This window comes from Misgurnus anguillicaudatus, chromosome 8 (genome assembly GCF_027580225.2).
Source record: "Misgurnus anguillicaudatus chromosome 8, ASM2758022v2, whole genome shotgun sequence".
Lineage (NCBI taxonomy): Eukaryota > Metazoa > Chordata > Actinopteri > Cypriniformes > Cobitidae > Misgurnus > Misgurnus anguillicaudatus.
Genome location: NC_073344.2, coordinates 30,172,072 through 30,191,564, shown reverse-complemented (window position 1 = coordinate 30,191,564; position 19,493 = coordinate 30,172,072). Strand labels below are relative to the sequence as shown.

The following is a 19,493-nucleotide window of genomic DNA, read 5'->3' as shown; positions in this document are numbered from 1 at the left end:
AAGAATTCATATGCAAACATTGAAGCAAATGTAGGCATCCTGCTGGTGGGACAGTGACATTTAGCAGAAAATAAATGTTTTAATAAATGAATCGATTACTCTCCCTACATAATTTATTTTATAAAACACTGTTGAAATGTCTATTCTGGAGGCTTAGACCTTTCCAACGATATATAGTTTGTAGTGATGGATTAAAATTTACATGAACAATATTAATGCAAACTTAGGTGTCCCGTATTCAGGACGGCGGCGCTTAACAGTTTAAGCAATTGATCTGTTACACAACATCAGATCTTACAGTCAAACAAGTGCTGCAGTGGTCTCTTTTGAGAGATTTTTCTTAAAAAAAACATGGTTAGGAGAGAGGACACTGCGTTTTGCATGAACAATATCACCTGCAGTGCTATGGTGATAATGCGTAGACGGATCTATGTCAAGAAATGAGGACGTGGAGAGTGTCAAAATAAAAGTACCTTAAATCGATTTTTTACATGTGACATCGTTGTGTCGTATCGTCAGAAATAAAATCGATGTATCGATCCATAACGATGTATTGTTACACCCATACAATTTACAGCTTTTATTAAAAAATATTAACAACAAATACATATATATAAATAATTGTAATATAATGAATCCATGATGCTTACAGAAAAATCCAACATGTACAGTTAAATGTCACTAAAGTGCACTGAAGCGTCTTGATGCCATAATGTTTAGTATGTAGGACGTCCTACCTTCATATGTGCAGTAGTAAAAGACATTAAGAGCCTCCACTGCCGCTGGGCCTCTCTGTTTATAACCAAAAATCAGATCGATCCATTCATGAAGGTGAGCAGAAACATACTCTGATTCCTGCACATAGAGATACACATCATCACATCATTTAGTACAGCAACACATGATATGCATAGGATTCAAATGTAAAACAATGACTACGTTACACCAATAATATGATTATTTCCAATAATCATTGTAAGGACTTAATCGACTCCAGCAAACCTCTTCAATCCTCTTTCCAGGGAGTTTTTATTTTCTGATTTTTTGCTGGTTATTATTCATTTTCACAAACCACAATCCACAGCACAACTAATAAACTCACATATAGGTGTGCAGGGTTTCCCGCAGAAAATTTCTTAGTTAAGGTGGTAGGGTTGTGCAGGTGGGCGGGCCGGGGGGTGGCAATCAAAGGGGTGGGGCGTACGTGTCATGATAAAAATATTTTTATTGAAAACTCAAATAAAACTCAATTTTGAAGAAACTATGATAGAAAATGAACATTAGATTATTAATGAATTAAATGTTTTATCAACAGGCTAGTAATCCTCCAGACAGTGACGGACCATGTCTTTCTCTCATTTCGGGCTCGCGGTGTGAAACCCGTCCACGCTATTCTCCGAGATGCACTTGATGGCCTTTTGTGCAGCAAATTTTTTTCTTTTTTTGGACGACCTAGTTAAGGCGGTAGGGTTTCCCAGCTTAGGTGGGTCGCCCGAACTGAAAAGTGCTGTGGGAAACCCTGGTGTGTTACTGTCCACTGTTTTAATGTATTTTTTCCATTCCTATAGACGTTTTCCGTTATTCTGTGCCATGAAATATTATGAATTTAATATAACAGTTTTATATGCCGCTGTCGCGTTATTTGAGCTGTTTCTGGATCAAGGCAAGTCTGCTGACAGTGAGTCGTGTTGACAGAGCTTAGTGAAAACTGCACAAGGTGCGCAACAAAAACACACACGCACTTCAGTAAGTGCAGTATAGATGCAAATAAAGTGTTTACATGGACGTGTATTGCGATTAAAATCAACATTTGCCAAGCTTTAATACGATTATACTTGTATGATTATAATTGCATTATTTTGATCCAAGTATTTTGTTTACATGAGATAAATTGTAATCGCAATATATACAAAATTGTATTATAATCACATCATGTGGGTGCATGTAAACTTAAAATTGTAAATGCATGTAAAATACTGAGGTACCAAACATTTACAGCAGAACTTTTGCAAATTTTGGCACTTGACCCAGATGACCGTGTGCTATTTCATCATTTCAAGCATTGTGGTGTAAAGCATAAAAATTAATGCATTGGCTTGTAAGATTCATTAATTGGACACTTATCCAATTAAATTCATTTAGTTTTTTTTTTTTTTTTTTACAAAATTTTAACATTAAATGACACCAATTCAAGTATTGAATTTTTGACATTGAATTGATATTACATTGAATCTATTGCCAAAGCTTATTTCTAAAATATTTTGTCGTTCTAGTTTCGCACCCTTTCACAGGACTATTATTCCCTCCACCTTTTATTAGGCCAGAAGTGTCTGGAGATTTGAGATGAAGTGAGAAACAGATGTAGCATATATAGATGGTACAATCGTTCCCCGCTCCCCTCTGCAGGTTCTGTATTAAGGTTAATAGGAAAGAACCGTGATGAGGTCATTAGAAATGGACTCACCAGGGCTTTGCGGTGCTTGTAGATAAAATCCTCTGGAGATTTGGCCCATTTAGGCAGGATGACATCATTTACTCGCTCCTTAGAGATCTGCAAACGACCCAGGTCAAAACCTACAACGTGATGGATACAATATAAAGGTGGAAATGTATTAAAAGGTACTTTTTCTTTTTCTCTGATTAATATACATAGACAACTATTCATTGGTTGATGTTTTAAGGGTAAATACTAGTGCTGGGCATAGATTAATCACATACAAAAGAAAAGTAAATTTTTGCATAATATACAGCAGGGAAAATGAGTATTTGACATATCAGCATTTAAGTATACAACTTGAGTCATAATAAATTAAGTGAAATGACACAAAATGCTGATGTGTCAAATACTTATATTCCCCGCTGTATATATATATAATTTTTTAAAGTGTATATTTAATATAGAAAAATATAAATAAATATATATACACACATGTAAATGTTTCTCAAATATATACATGAGTGTGTGTGTGTGTGTGTGTATTCATTTATGCATAATAATAATTACACACACTTGTATATTATGCAAAAAAGCACTTTAATTTTGTATGCGATTAATCGTGATCAATCTTTGCCCAGCATTAGTAAATACTATCAAAACAATATAGTGTTTGAGTATCCAGTCACTCAACAAAGCAACAATGGCTTTACCGATTTTCTTGCCACAATATAATACACACTTCATGTCCGAGGAGCATTTTTTTCTGAAAAACTGCTACATCTACTTACCGTTCTGGTTCTCCAAGAACTCTGGAAAGTAAAAGAATTCCGGGATGAGCTCTTTAACGTCATTGGGGTTATCCATGAGCGTCTGCCAGGTGCCAGGAATTGAGTGAAACTGACGGTCTGCGCAGTCGAATCTGCACAAAACCATAAAGTCAGACCAATGTCAAACCAACCTTATGAGACTATCCAGAAGAACACAGACAATACTGAAGAGGAATCACGAGTTGCCTAAAAATTTACAATATACTGCAGCATCTTTAAATGAATTTCACTTCAGTGATACAGAAAATTTAAGGTAATTTACCTTCCGCTCTGTAGTTGTATGTGCAGAGAGGTAAAGGGTTCGACCCTGATGAGGTAATGCATGACCCCCGCAGCATTTGAGTAGTGAGTGCCGTAGTGGAAACGGTCGATGGTGCCCGTGGGGTCTTCAAAACTCTCATACCTACGGATCAAAGTACCAGTCGAACATCAGAAAGCCAACCACCAAATTCATTCACTACTGCCACAAAATCACTTTCAATTAGCAATTAACCCTGTGAGCGCACCCGGGATCACCTAGGAAGGCAGCTAACTAATACTAGGACTAGAGCTACAGTTTAAACACATAATATAAATGAAAACAATAATACACACTTCTCTCGTACGGCTTTGGCGTTCCTCTCGTTCAACACCGCTACAGGTTTGGAGAGATCTCTGAACACACGAGGGTCAGACAGATCCAGCTCTTCTGACGTATAATCAGACAGGATCCAGGGGAACTACAAATACCAAAGTAAACCATGTAAGATCTTTTTGGAAGGTCCCGCTGTAGCATAAACACAATCCAGGTCACGTGCGAAAATGTCCCTTACCACAGGATACTGAGACAGATCGTTGTACGTTCTTCCTGCGATGGTGTTTAACTGCATCAGGTAGTCAAAGTTCGAAATCTCTCTGTTCACCCATTTCTGATGAAAAAAGGAGAGATCAAAATAATTAAGATCAGTTTCTCATTAAAGAAAGGTATCCGTAAAATGTACTCATACTGACGTGTAACAGTACACAGATTCATACCGAAAACGTTTTGTAGTGACGGTCGCTTTCGAAGCACTTTACAAAACCTTTACAAATCGTTTGTTTCTAATAATTTGTTCGGAGCGTGTTTCAAACTGGCCATGTCACTTGATTTTATCAAACGAGGCTTCATTACGTCATTACTGTGTCGAAACGTTTTGAAAATCTGATGATTCACCACTAGGGGGAGTTGATCACAAATGACCAGTGTCTAATATGGTTAAGTGAACTCAGGTCAGTTCATAAAACATTCATCCTTCTGACTAATAACCCTACTGAAAAATCCAGCTAAGACCACCATAAGCTGGGGAGTTGGGTTTGCTGGTGTAGGAAGCTGGTTTTGCTGGTGTAGCAAGCTGGTCTAGCTGTGTTTTGGTCACATTTTGAGCTGGTCTAGCTGGACTTAGCTGGTCAGGCTGGAAGACCAGCTGGCCCACCAGCATGACCAGCTTTGTCAGGCTGGGAGGACCAGCGTAAACCAGCTAAAACCAGCTACCAGCTTATGCTGGTTTTAGCTGGATTTTTCAGTAGGGAACACAACCATTCTGTCTACTTTTTGTTTATAGACAGTGCAAAATTAAAAGGGGAGTTTGTTTTAATGATTTATTTTGCCTAAATATAACTAAAAACACAGAAAACACTGTTAATTATGTCTTAAGTTAAATAATTTATTTTCCTTAAAAACATATGTTTAGAAAGATCTTGTTGCTATTTTGTAAAAAGTGTCAAATGTTTGGAAAGATCTTGTTGCTTTTACACTATTTTGACCAGCAGGTGTCGCCAGGCAGCATGTGTGGTGTTTCGAACGCTTCGAAAAACTGAATTAATTTTGGAAGCAAATTGGATCAATTGATGTTAATACTGTTATAGTAAAAAAGGCTTTGTTTCTCCCATCACTAACGTTTTGGTACAGGACTTCCAGTTCTGTGCACATGTGAACTAAATGCAATCTTAAACAGTACTTTTACACAGTTTTTTTAAACAGTGTTTTTTTAAACAGTACTTTTTAAACAGTTTTGCTTTTACACAAGGAACAAACTTCACATCTGAGTTCCCACAAACATATTAAATGGTGGACGGCAAGTTTGTTTAGCAAAGCCGTTAACTTTTTTAATTCAACTGTGCTACTTTTTCATTGTTTTTCTATGTAAACATGTACTAAACGGAAGTGTTTAACGTCTTTAGCACCGTCTCATGCACAAGCGCAGTGTTTTAAGACGCCGTGTCAAGCTTTGGTGTCAAGTTAAAAGAAATTCAACTTTCGGTACCACTTTTAGCATAGCTTAGCATAATTCATTGAATCTGATTAGACCATTAGCATCGCGCTCATAAATGACCAAAGGGATTCAATATTTTTTCTATTTAAAACTTGACTCTTCTGTAGTTATTACACAGTGCCCGAAAATAGTACCCTGCTATTGAAAGTTACCAATGGGATTATTTTCGGGCGCTGCGCAATATCATTGCGCCTGCTGCGGCCATGTTGCGGCAGCAAAGTCAAACAATGAGAGTATAGATCCTAGTTATATCAGCCCAGAAAATCGCAACTTTTAATTTTTCGTCGGTCTTTGTACACGATGTAACTACAGAGGGGTCAAGTTTTAAATAAAAAAAATAAAAACTCTTCGGTCATTTTTGAGCACGATGCTGATGGTCTAATCAGATTCAATGGATTATGCTAAGCTATGCTAAATGTGGTACCGCCAGACCTGGAGATCAGCTGAATGAATTCCAAAACAGTACAAATTAAATGTTTAACTCTAGGAGAGCTGGAAAATGAGCCTATTTTCAAAAAAAGTGAAAAATAAAATATGTAAGGCGTTTTTACTATATGTTGATTGTTGTTTATGTTTACAAATGTTAATAATAAACGCCAAGTAATTTTATGTTTTGCATTCCTTCCCCCTAACTATACTGAAGCAGAACCAAACTGCGACTTAAAAAAAAACTAACTACGTACCAAATCGTGAATTTTGTGTACCGTTACACCCCTAATGCATACTAAATGAAACGGTTTCTTGTAATCACCTGAGTTAGTCCAGATGCTTTGAGCAGGTCCTGAGGCGAACGCGTGTCAAGAAGAGAAAGGGATCGCAACAGATGCATCCGACTGTAGACTTTATTACGCACCTGTCAATCAAATCCAAAAGAAACAGAACAAGAGATGAGTACACTGACTGGTTAAACATGTCGTACACGAATACCACACAATCAAGCGTCAAACAATAAATAACATCTCCTGTCAAGCTACTGTCGCAAGAAACTATTTGCTAAGTCAAAAATGTCAGACAGCACGTCTGCAGAGATCAACACTTTTGTTAGATTGAGATGACAATGAATTATTTTCCACCTCTTTTGTGAAGTTGAGGAAATAATTGGTCTGATCGATGAGGAAGATCTCTAGAGCGGAGCGCCGCAGGTTGTACCTTCGCAGGTGGATCTCTCTGATCTGAGACAGAGGCCATTTAAAGTCCTGACCCACACCTGAGAAACAAACCAAACAGTCAGTCACCAAACCTTTCTTCTTTTTAACCCATCAAATATCCCAGCATCCAATTCATTTCATTTATGTTCCCCTCTCACCTTCTTCTTTCTCTGCGCTGCTGTCGTAGAAGTAGATGTGTTGCGTGGTGAGCTCCAGACGGCCTGGATAGACGTCGACCACCGTCACCAGCTGACAGTCCTCAGAGATGACCAGTTTCTCTTTCTGACCTGCCTCTTCAGAATCAGCCCTGAGAGAAACACAAATAAATACAAAATATATGTGTCTGTATTATAAACAAATGATTGGCTACCGCTCCCGTTTATCTCAACCGAGACTTACTGATTGGCCGACGCCGGGTCCTCGTCCAGAAGCTCCAGGATGTCATCATCAAGATCGCTGACCTTTACCTGTTTCACCACTTCTAACAACAGTGACTCTGTGTTTACCCGCTGGTGCTGCACACCTGAGGTGAAAAACACAACGTGATGTTTATTCTTCGATTCCAGTGTGATGACAGACCACAGAACGAGTTCTGCTCGACTGCGTGTCTCACCCAGGTTGTCTCTCAGGGCGCTGGCTTCCTTGTGAAGGTCAAAGTTGTAGTTCCTCACCAGTTTCAGTCGCATACGCGAATAGTTCTCAGCGCTAGAAAGTTTCCAACGTACGTCCTTTTGCTGCTTGTCCACACACATAAAAATTGTTTAAAGATCCTGTGAAACGCTTTGAGAGGACAATTCATGTTCCTATGTTGATGTGAAACAGAAAGCTGGAGAGAACAGTATATTAAAGACGGTGATCAGGTTCATTTAAAGTGTCTTCGGTTTATGTTTAGATTATATTTAGATTTACTTTTGACTTATGGTTTGTCTATTGCTGATGTTGAAATATCAGATCAAGCTTTCTCTGACCATAAGTCAATTATTTTTAAGATGTTGACACCTCGTCAAGTTGATAAACCTAGAGTTCAAAGCCAACTTCGACGGGTTTTAAATGCTGATGCAACAGAGCAATTTAAAAATTTATTTCTTGAAATAAACCCTTTTTATTTCATGGATAGTTTTTCTCTTAATGTGGACTCCTCACTTGAGATGCTATATTCTGTTTGTTTATCCCTCTTGGACTCAGTAGCCCCACTTCGTGTCAAAAAGTGCAAATTTAGATCTGAGCCTTGGTTAAATGATGTGACTCGTGCGTTGAGGATAACCTGTAGGAAATTTGAACGAAAATGGAAAAAAGATAAGCTAGAGGTATCTTTTCAAATGTTACGGGAGTCTCAAGATAACTATCAGAATACCGTACAGATGGCCAAGAGGAGTTACTTTGCTGAAGTAATTACAAAAAACAGTAGTAAGCCGCAAGTTTTATTTAATATAGTAAATTCTGTTTTTAACCCAAATTCAGATGTGCTACCACGTCTCCCATCCAATACTTGTGAGACTTTTTTGGATTATTTCGTTAGAAAGATCTCGGATATTAGAACCACAATTACACCTAGTTTGTTTGATCCTTCTGTTGTTCGGTCATCATCCGTTACATTTGACCATTTTGAAATGATCTCCTTGCAGTCACTAGCTGAGATAATCAAGCAGTCAAAAATAACTGACTGCTCATTAGACATTATTCCTGCTAAATTGATAAAGGAAGCATTTGATGTTCTTGGCCATAGTATTTTACTTCTTATAAATAACAGTCTTTTAACTGGAGTAGTCCCTAATAATTTTAAATATGCTCTTGTCCAGCCCCTTTTGAAAAAAACTCATTTGGACCCTGCTGTTGTATCTAATTACCGGCCAATCTCGAAGTTACCTTTTTTGTCCAAGGTTTTGGAGAAGGTTGTTTTGAATCAAATAAATAGTTTTTTGATTCAGAACGATATCTTTGAAGTTTTTCAGTCAGGTTTCAGGGCTTTTCACAGCACTGAGTCTGCCCTGATTAGGGTTTTAAATGACCTACTGACAGCAGTCGACTCAGGGTCTTCAGCAGTTCTTGTTTTACTTGACCTCAGCGCTGCGTTCGATACTATTGACCACAACATTTTACTTTCACGCCTAGAAAATGTAGTAGGAATTCAAGGTACAGCGCTTGCATGGTTTAAGTCTTATCTTTTAAATAGAACCTTTTCAGTAAATATCGGTCGAGAGTACTCACAACCTGCCTCTCTGCTTAGTGGGGTTCCACAGGGATCGATTTTAGGCCCAATCTTGTTTTCTTTGTATCTTTTACCCCTTGGGTCAATTTTTAGTAAGCATGGAATCCCTTTTCACTTTTATGCAGATGATATGCAAATTTATCTCCCTTTAAAAAAGAACAGCAGGAACCAAATAGAGTTGTTGCATAATTGTATACATGACATTAAATCATGGTTATCTCAAATTTTTTTAAAACTAAATGAAGAGAAAACTGAAATTGTGTGATTTGGAGATCCAAATAATTTTGACGATCTGGGTGACTTAGCCCCCTTTTGTAAGCCATTAGTCCGAAATCTAGGTGTTCTTTTCGACAGTGATCTCAGTTTTGAGAGACAAATTTATTCTGTCGTGAAGTCTTGCTTCTATCACCTGAGATTAATAGCGAAAGTGAAACCATTTCTGTCCACTCGTGATCTCGAAAAGCTCATTCATGCTTTTATATTTACAAGATTACATTACTGCAATGCGCTATATGTCGGCATAAATAAGACACTGATTAAACGCTTACAATTAGTTCAAAACGCTGCTGCGAGACTATTGACAGGTACTCGTAAGCGAGACCACATTACTCCAGTATTGAGCTCTTTAAACTGGTTACCGATCGACTACAGAATACATTTTAAAATTTAAATTTTCGTTTATAAAGCACTGTATGATATGGCTCCGTTGTATCTGACAAATCTTATTAAGAAATACGAACCAAAACGATCCTTGAGGTCAGCTGACCAGCTGGTCTTATCGACTCCAAGAACAAAGCGGAGAAGTGGAGATCGAGCGTTTGTAGCTATAGCTCCTAAATTGTGGAATGCTCTACCCCTTTCTATTAGATTGGAACGTACTTTTACTGCTTTTAAACATAAGCTTAAAGAATACCTTCTAGATTTAGCATTTAATAGGGTATAGTATTTTGAATTTCTAGGTTATTAAATGGGGGGCTTTATTTTATTTTACTGTTATTTAAATGTGGTGTAAATGATGTATGCTTTTATGATTATGTGTTTGTACAGCACTTTGTTCAATGACAAGTTGTGGAAAAGTTCTTAATAAATGAATAAATGAAATGATGAAATGAATGTTACAGCCTTGAAAACAACACTTGACATGTAACAAATGAAGAATATTGCTAAAGCATTATGGACACACTTAAAAATGAATGTAATTGCCAGTACCAGATATATAGAAAAGTAAAATGTGCACCCTACTGAAAAGACCAGCTAAAACCAGCCTAAGCATTTTCTGGTCTTCCAGCCTGGTTTTAGCTGGTTAAACTGGTGTAGCTGGCTGATTTTAGAGGGGCTTTGGTCACTTTTTAGCTGGTCAAGCTGATCTTAGCTGGTCAGGCTGGGAGACCATCTGAGAGACCAGGCTGGTTTTAGCTGGTCAGGCTGGAAAACGAGCTAAAACTTAAGCTGGTTTTAGCTGGTCTCCCAGCCTGGTTTAAGCTGGTTAAACTGATGTAGCAGGCTGGTTTTAAAGGCGTTTTGGTCACTTTTTAGCTGGTCCAGCTGGGAGACCAGGCTGGGAGACCAGCTAAAAGCTTAGGATGGTTTTAGCTGGTCTCCCAGTCTGGCATTAGCTGGTTAAACTGGTGTAGCAGGCTGGTTTTAGAGGAGTTTGGTCCCTTTTTAGCTGGTCAAGCTGATCTTAGCTGGTCAGGCTGGGAGACCATCTGAGAGACCAGGCTGGTTTTAGCTGGTCAGGCTGGAAAACGAGCTAAAACTTAAGCTGGTTTTAGCTGGTCTCCCAGCCTGGTTTAAGCTGGTTAAACTGATGTAGCAGGCTGGTTTTAAAGGCGTTTTGGTCACTTTTTAGCTGGTCCAGCTGGGAGACCAGGCTGGGAGACCAGCTAAAAGCTTAGGCTGGTTTTAGCTGGTCTCCCACTCTGGCATTAGCTGGTTAAACTGGTGTCGCAAGCTGGTTTTAGAGGGGTTTTGGTCACTTTTTAGCTGGTCAAGCTGATCTTAGCTGGTCAGGCTGAGAGACCATCTAAGAGACCAGGCTGGTTTAAGCTGGTCAGGCTGGAAAGCGAGCTAAAACTTAAGCTGGTTTAAGCTGGTCTCCCAGCCTGGTTTAAGCTGGTTAAACTGATGTAGCAGGCTGGTTTTAAAGGCGTTTTGGTCACTTTTTAGCTGGTCCAGCTGGGAGACCAGGCTGGGAGACCAGCTAAAAGCTTAGGCTGGTTTTAGCTGGTCTCCCAGTCTGGCATTAGCTGGTTAAACTGGTGTCGCAAGCTGGTTTTAGAGGGGTTTTGGTCACTTTTTAGCTGGTCAAGCTGATCTTAGCTGGTCAGGCTGAGAGACCATCTAAGAGACCAGGCTGGTTTAAGCTGGTCAGGCAGGGAGTCCAGCAGAGAGACCAGACTGAGAGACCAGCTAAAAGCTTAGGATGGTTTTAGCTGGTCTCCCAGTCTGGCATTAGCTGGTTAAACTGGTGTAGCAGGCTGGTTTTAGAGGGGTTTGGTCCCTTTTTAGCTGGTCAAGCTGATCTTAGCTGGTCAGGCTGGGAGACCATCTGAGAGACCAGGCTGGTTTTAGCTGGTCAGGCTGGAAAACGAGCTAAAACTTAAGCTGGTTTTAGCTGGTCTCCCAGCCTGGTTTAAGCTGGTTAAACTGATGTAGCAGGCTGGTTTTAAAGGCGTTTTGGTCACTTTTTAGCTGGTCCAGCTGGGAGACCAGGCTGGGAGACCAGCTAAAAGCTTAGGCTGGTTTTAGCTGGTCTCCCAGTCTGGCATTAGCTTGTTAAACTGGTGTCGCAAGCTGGTTTTAGAGGGGTTTTGGTCACTTTTTAGCTGGTCAAGCTGATCTTAGCTGGTCAGGCTGAGAGACCATCTAAGAGACCAGGCTGGTTTAAGCTGGTCAGGCAGGGAGTCCAGCAGAGAGACCAGACTGAGAGACCAGCTAAAAGCTTAGGATGGTTTTAGCTGGTCTCCCAGTCTGGCATTAGCTGGTTAAACTGGTGTCGCAAGCTGGTTTTAGAGGGGTTTTGGTCACTTTTTAGCTGGTCAAGCTGATCTTAGCTTGTCAGGCTGAGAGACCAGGCTGGTTTTAGCGGGTCAGGCTGGAAGACCAGCTAAAAACCTAAGCGGGTTTTAGCTGTCTTCCAGCCTGGTTCTAGCTGGCTAAACTGATGTAGCAGGCTGGTTTTAAAGGCATTTTGGTCACTTTTTAGCTAGTCCAACTGGGAGACCAGGCTGGGAGACCAGCTAAAAGCTTAGGCTGGTTTTAGCTGGTCTCCCAGTCTGGCATTAGCTGGTTAAACCGGTGTCGCAAGCTGGTTTTAGAGGGGTTTTGGTCACTTTTTAGCTGGTCAAGCTGATCTTAGCTGGTCAGGCTGAGAGACCATCTAAGAGACCAGGCTGGTTTAAGCTGGTCAGGCAGGGAGTCCAGCAGAGAGACCAGACTGAGAGACCAGCTAAAAGCTTAGGATGGTTTTAGCTGGTCTCCCAGTCTGGCATTAGCTGGTTAAACTGGTGTAGCAGGCTGGTTTTAGAGGGGTTTGGTCCCTTTTTAGCTGGTCAAGCTGATCTTAGCTGGTCAGGCTGGGAGACCATCTGAGAGACCAGGCTGGTTTTAGCTGGTCAGGCTGGAAAACGAGCTAAAACTTAAGCTGGTTTTAGCTGGTCTCCCAGCCTGGTTTAAGCTGGTTAAACTGATGTAGCAGGCTGGTTTTAAAGGCGTTTTGGTCACTTTTTAGCTGGTCCAGCTGGGAGACCAGGCTGGGAGACCAGCTAAAAGCTTAGGCTGGTTTTAGCTGGTCTCCCAGTCTGGCATTAGCTGGTTTAACTGGTGTCGCAAGCTGGTTTTAGAGGGGTTTTGGTCACTTTTTAGCTGGTCAAGCTGATCTTAGCTGGTCAGGCTGAGAGACCATCTAAGAGACCAGGCTGGTTTAAGCTGGTCAGGCAGGGAGTCCAGCAGAGAGACCAGACTGAGAGACCAGCTAAAAGCTTAGGATGGTTTTAGCTGGTCTCCCAGTCTGGCATTAGCTGGTTAAACTGGTGTCGCAAGCTGGTTTTAGAGGGGTTTTGGTCACTTTTTAGCTGGTCAAGCTGATCTTAGCTGGTCAGGCTGAGAGACCATCTGAGAGACCAGGCTGGTTTTAGCGGGTCAGGCTGGAAGACCAGCTAAAAACCTAAGCGGGTTTTAGCTGTCTTCCAGCCTGGTTCTAGCTGGCTAAACTGATGTAGCAGGCTGGTTTTAAAGGCGTTTTGGTCACTTTTTAGCTGGTCCAGCTGGGAGACCAGGCTGGGAGACCAGCTAAAAGCTTAGGCTGGTTTTAGCTGGTCTCCCACTCTGGCATTAGCTGGTTAAACTGGTGTCGCAAGCTGGTTTTAGAGGGGTTTTGGTCACTTTTTAGCTGGTCAAGCTGATCTTAGCTGGTCAGGCTGAGAGGCCATCTAAGAGACCTGGCTGGTTTAAGCTGGTCAGGCAGGGAGTCCAGCAGAGAGACCAGACTGAGAGACCAGCTAAAAGCTTAGTCTGGTTTTAGCTGGTCTCACCGCCTGGTTTTAGCTGGTTAAACAGTTGTATCAGGCTGATTTTAGAGGAGTTTTGGTCACTTTTTAGCTGGTCAAGCTGATCTTAGCTGGTCTGGCTGGGAGACCATCTGAGAGACCAGGTTTGTTTTAGCAGGTTGAACTTCCGTAGCAGGCTGGTTTTAGGGGGGTTTTGATCACTTTTTAGCTGGTCAAGTTAGTCTTAGCTGGTCAGGCTGAGGGACCAGCTGGGAGACCAGTCTGAGAGACCAGCTAAAAGCTTAGGCTGGTTGTAGTGGTCTCCCAGACTGGTTTTCGCTGGTTAAACTGGTTTTAGAGGGGATTTGGTCTGTTTTTAGATGATCAAGCTGGTCATTGTTGGTCAGGCTGAGAGACCAGCCGACCCACTAGTTAAAACTAGCTGACACACTAGCTTGACCAGGCTGTAAGATCAAATTAACCAGCTTTGCCAAGTTGGGAGGACTAGCCTTACCAGCTACTTCCATCTTAAATCAGCTAAGAGCAGCCAACCAGCTCAGCCCAAGTTTCCAGCCTGGTCAAGCTGGTGGGTCTGCTGGTCTTCCAGCCTGACCAGCTAAAAGTGTCCCAAACCCCTCTAAAACCAGGCTGCTACAATAGCTTAGGCTGGTTTTAGCTGGTCTTTTAGTAGGGCAGGCAAAGCCAATGACACACACCATTGAATTATGAAATGCTACTTGCTATTGCTAGTTGATGTTAAATGTTTTTTTACATGTGGGAACGATATTAATATCTATATTTAATCTGCTATTATAAATTATATTACTCTACATAATTTTCATAAGGTCACTTTTATTTTAGCAAGCAAGATGGTATCTGGAATAATATCTTTTTTTTTGGCCCTGAAACAACAACCCAGTCAAAGAAACGCCCTAACCCGTACCCTACCCATGACCCTAACCATGACTTCCCCCCTTTAAATCGGAGGAAAATAATACTGCAGGTCGATAAGAAAATACAAGCCCCCACTAACCCAGTCAAAAATCTAACACTGGCCTTAAACCTACTTCTGCAATCTGATTGGTTGATAAGAAACCTTACGCGCTGATCCATCAACACAATGCACCTGGTGAAATCATATAATTTTTTGGTATGTAAAAACCTAAACAGAACTTCACATCCCCGCAACATCTACACACAGATAACAGAATGACTCACTTGTCCACCCATGGTCCTCTTTCACAGAAGAGCCCTCGGCGTGCCGCTCTCCACTGCCTGAGGATGGCGCTGTTCTGCGTGTGGATCTGTTTCACCATGCTGTTGTACCGCAGGTTCTCCTGTCGGCCTCGACGATTGAACGGCTCCACAAACTGCTCCTGAGTTTGAGTGAGATCAAGAGAAAATGTATTTATTTGTACATACTGTATGTAAGAGACATCAAATTTTTCTTCATGAGCTATTTATGTACCTGAAAGCGTATCTTGCTCTCTCCTCTTTCTCGATCTCTGCGGTGCAGGTTGAGCATGAAGGTCTCGTAACAGTCCTTCCAGAAAAGAGCCATGTTCTCATGACCCTGACTGAACATCTCAATCTCATACTGCTTCATGTAGGGGATAATCTGACAAACATTTAAAAACATTGTAATTTAAAACTCTGACAGGACAAGACACAAAAACGGGTGTAGGGGTTCTTACATATTTGTCCAGGTAGACCCTCCACTCTGGAGAGTTACAGTAGACCTGAAAGTCCTCGAAGAACGACGGGCTCCCGTTGGTGTCAGGGAGAGATGGGAGGTGTAGCTCCATGTACAGGAGCCGGTGGACTTTAGACAGAAGAGTTCGGAGGAGAGGCACTAAATATGAGTACGTCTCCCCCGTCCTCTCCTCGCTCACGGCCCGTCTGAGGATCCCCTCAATGCGACCGAGAAGATAACACGCCTCGTCCTGAGACTCTATGGTCTTTGTTTGCAGGATGCCGTTCAGCTTAGCCGTGGCCATGGCACACACCTGACCGAATGAAGAAATGGTATTAACACCAATTTATATGTAAACAATTGATGTACTTTTATCTTTATCAAATACCATAACATTTGGCATTCGCTGATACTTGTATTATGTTTTATGTATTATGCAACTTCAAGTAAAGTAAGGTAAGACTGATTGAGGATTTGAAGACATTGTCTTTAATCGTTAAATAATACAGGACACTATATAGCTGAATACAAAAGCGTAACACACAAACTTTATATCCAAAAAAATGAGCTACATTAAACTACAAAATAGAATCTGTCAATATGAATCTACACCAATATTAATCTGTAACAATATGAATGTGCACCAGTACCAGAATCTGTAGCAATATGAATCTGTACCAATGCCAGAATCTGTACCAATATTAATTTATACTAATATGAATCTTTATTACCATGAATCTGTACCAATATGAATCTGTACCAATAAGAATCTTTATAACCATGAATCTGTATCAATATGAATCTGTACCAATATGAATCTTTATTACAATTTTTCTATAATAATATGAATCTCTACCAATGCCAGAATCTGTACCAATATGAATTTATATAGTATGAATCTTTATTACCATGAATCTGTACCAATATGAATCTATACTAATATGAATCTTTATTACCATGAATCTGTATCAATATGAACCTGTACCAATATGAATCTTTATTACCATGAATCTGTATTAATATGAATCTGTATGAATATGAATCTGTATCAATATGAATCTGTATCAATATGAATCTGTACCAATATGAATCTTAATTACCATTTTTCTATATAATATGAATCTCTACCAAAGCCAGAATCTGTACCAACATAAATCTATACTAATATGAATCTCTACCAATGCCAGAATCTGTACCAATATGAATTTATACTAGTATGAATCTTTACTACCATGAATCTGTACCAATATGAATCTATACTAATATGAATCTTTATTACCATGAATCTGTATCACTATGAATCTGTACCAATATGAATCTTTATTACCATGAATCTGTATCAATATGAATCTGTACCAATATGAATCTATACTAATATGAATCTTTATTACCATGAATCTGTATCAATATGAATCTTTATTACCATTTTTCTATATAATATGAATCTCTACCAAAGCCAGAATCTGTACCAACATAAATCTATACTAATATGAATCTCTACCAATGCCAGAATCTGTACCAATATGAATTTATACTAGTATGAATCTTTATTACCATGAATCTGTACCAATATGAATCTATACTAATATGAATCTTTATTAACATGAATCTGTATCAATATGAATCTGTACCAATATGAATCTTTATTACCATGAATCTGTATCAATATGAATCTGTACCAATATGAATCTTTATTACCATGAATCTGTATCAATATGAATCTGTACCAATATGAATCTTTATTACCATTTTTCTATATAATATGAATCTCTACCAAAGCCAGAATCTGTACCAATAAGAATCTATACTAATATGAATCTTTAAAACCATGAATCTGTATCAATATGAATCTGTACCAATGCCAGAATCTGTACCAATATGAATTTATACTAGTATGAATCTTTATTACCATGAATCTGTACCAATATGAATCTATACTAATATGAATCTTTATTAACATGAATCTGTATCAATATGAATCTGTACCAATATGAATCTTTATTACCATGAATCTGTATCAATATGAATCTGTACCAATATGAATCTTTATTACCATGAATCTGTATCAATATGAATCTGTACCAATATGAATCTTTATTACCATTTTTCTATATAATATGAATCTCTACCAAAGCCAGAATCTGTACCAATAAGAATCTATACTAATATGAATCTTTAAAACCATGAATCTGTATCAATATGAATCTGTACCAATGCCAGAATCTGTACCAATATGAATTTATACTAGTATGAATCTTTATTACCATGAATCTGTAGCAATATGAATCTATACAAATATGACTCTTTATAACCATGAATCTGTATCAATATGAATCTGTACCAATATGAATCTGTATTACAATTTTTCTATAATAATATGAATCTGTACCAATGCCAGAATCTGTACCAACATAAATCTATACTAATATGAATCTCTACCAAAGCCAGAATCTGTACCAATAAGAATCTATACTAATATGAATCTTTAAAACCATGAATCTGTATCAATATGAATCTGTACCAATGCCAGAATCTGTACCAATATGAATTTATACTAGTATGAATCTTTATTACAATGAATCTGTATCAATATGAATCTGTACCAATATGAATCTTTATTACAATTTTTCTATACTAATATGAATCTCTACCAATGCCAGAATCTGTACCAATATGAATCTATACTAATATGAATCTTTATTACCATGAATCTGTATCAATATGAATCTGTACCAATATGAATCTTTATTACCATGTATCTGTATTAATATGAATCTGTACCAATATGAATCTATACTGATATGAATCTTTATTACAATGAATCTGTATCAATATGAATCTGTACCAATATGAATCTTTATTACCATGAATCTGTATTAATATGAATCTGTACCAATATGAATCTATACTGATATGAATCTTTATTACCATGAATCTGTATCAATATGAATCTGTAACAATATGAATCTTTATTACAATTTTTCTATAATAATATGAATCTGTACCAATGCCAGAATCTGTACCAACATAAATCTATACTAATATGAATCTCTACCAATGCCAGAATCTGTACCAACATAAATCTATACTAATATGAATCTCTACCAATGCCAGAATCTGTACCAATATGAATTTATACTAGTATGAATCTTTATTACCATGAATCTGTACCAATATGAATCTATACTAATATGAATCTTTACTACCATGAATCTGTATCAATATGAATCTGTACCAATATGAATCTTTATTACCATGAATCTGTACCAATATGAATCTTTATTACCATGAATCTATACTAATATGAATCTTTATTACCACGAATCTGTATCGATATGAATCTGTACTAATATACATCTTTATTACAATGAATCTATACCAATATGAATCTGTACCAATGCCAGAATCTATACTAATATGAATCTTTACTAATATGAATCTTTATTACTATGAATCTGTATCAATATGAATCTGTTATTTGCAAGGCGGTCATTAAAAACAAAATAAAAAACATGTATGCTGCGTGCAATTCCCTATAGCTTATATAAAATATTGGGAAATATATATTTTCATATTTTATTAGGTTCTTTGATAAGGTTACAGTACACGTAGGCGTACGTAGCAACATAACTTGCGTGATGATTTTAAACCTTTGACCTCACATCAAGAAAGCAGTTTGTCAAAATAAATATATTTTTTAGATATGGTGCGGGCGGGCCCAATAATTTTATAAAAACACAGATCCGTGCATCACTAATACCAATACCAAAATCTGTACCAACATGAATCCATCTCGTCAAAAATCTATATCAACAGAAATCTGCATCAGCATTTCTCACCTGTGGGTCGTCCTGTGCCATAAATCCGAGCAGCAGTCTTAGCCCCACCTGAGACAGCTGAAGCCACTGCGTCCCCGCAGCGTACCACACCATCAGCCCGTCCATCAGAGTGACCGTCTCCTCCAAAACCTTCTCCGTCCACAGCGCGGGGTTCACCAGACCTTCAGCCTGCAGAAAGTCCTGGACCACGTGCAGAAGACGCACTGCGTTTTCTGTGTGCTGGGGCAACGTGACAGTCGTCGCCTCTCGATTGTCCGTCACGGCCCATTCCAACATCCTCTCCATTAGACTAGATAAGAGACAGGAAAAACTGACACAGTGAGACAGAAAATAAAATTAAACCTCACACTTAAGACAGCGAACGTTTTTTTCCTCACCTGAGTTTGATGTGGTCAACGGGCAGAATCAGCTCATTGGCAGTACCCAGTTTGGTGAGGGCAGAGAACACCTGACCCCTCTCCACCCAGGCAGCATCATCAGACCCCTCCACTCCCCTCCACATTACGCACAACACGATTTCCAGCAACAAACGAGCCAGTTCCTCCTCTGTGCGCTGAAT

The 19,493-nt window shown here is 39.1% G+C and overlaps 1 protein-coding gene across 1 annotated transcript in view; it reads right to left on the bottom strand.

The window, feature by feature from the left end:
- Nucleotides 1-19,493, bottom strand: part of nbeal1 (neurobeachin-like 1) — a 73,231-nt gene that overhangs the window by 11,881 nt on the left and 41,857 nt on the right. The window contains 16 exon segments of the mRNA XM_073870698.1: nt 738-855; nt 2,465-2,574; nt 3,226-3,356; nt 3,527-3,667; nt 3,859-3,983; nt 4,077-4,172; nt 6,307-6,408; nt 6,629-6,762; nt 6,862-7,010; nt 7,103-7,226; nt 7,317-7,437; nt 14,617-14,778; nt 14,871-15,020; nt 15,097-15,408; nt 18,935-19,223; nt 19,312-19,487. Of these exon segments, the coding sequence (XP_073726799.1) occupies nt 738-855; nt 2,465-2,574; nt 3,226-3,356; nt 3,527-3,667; nt 3,859-3,983; nt 4,077-4,172; nt 6,307-6,408; nt 6,629-6,762; nt 6,862-7,010; nt 7,103-7,226; nt 7,317-7,437; nt 14,617-14,778; nt 14,871-15,020; nt 15,097-15,408; nt 18,935-19,223; nt 19,312-19,487 (2,440 nt within the window).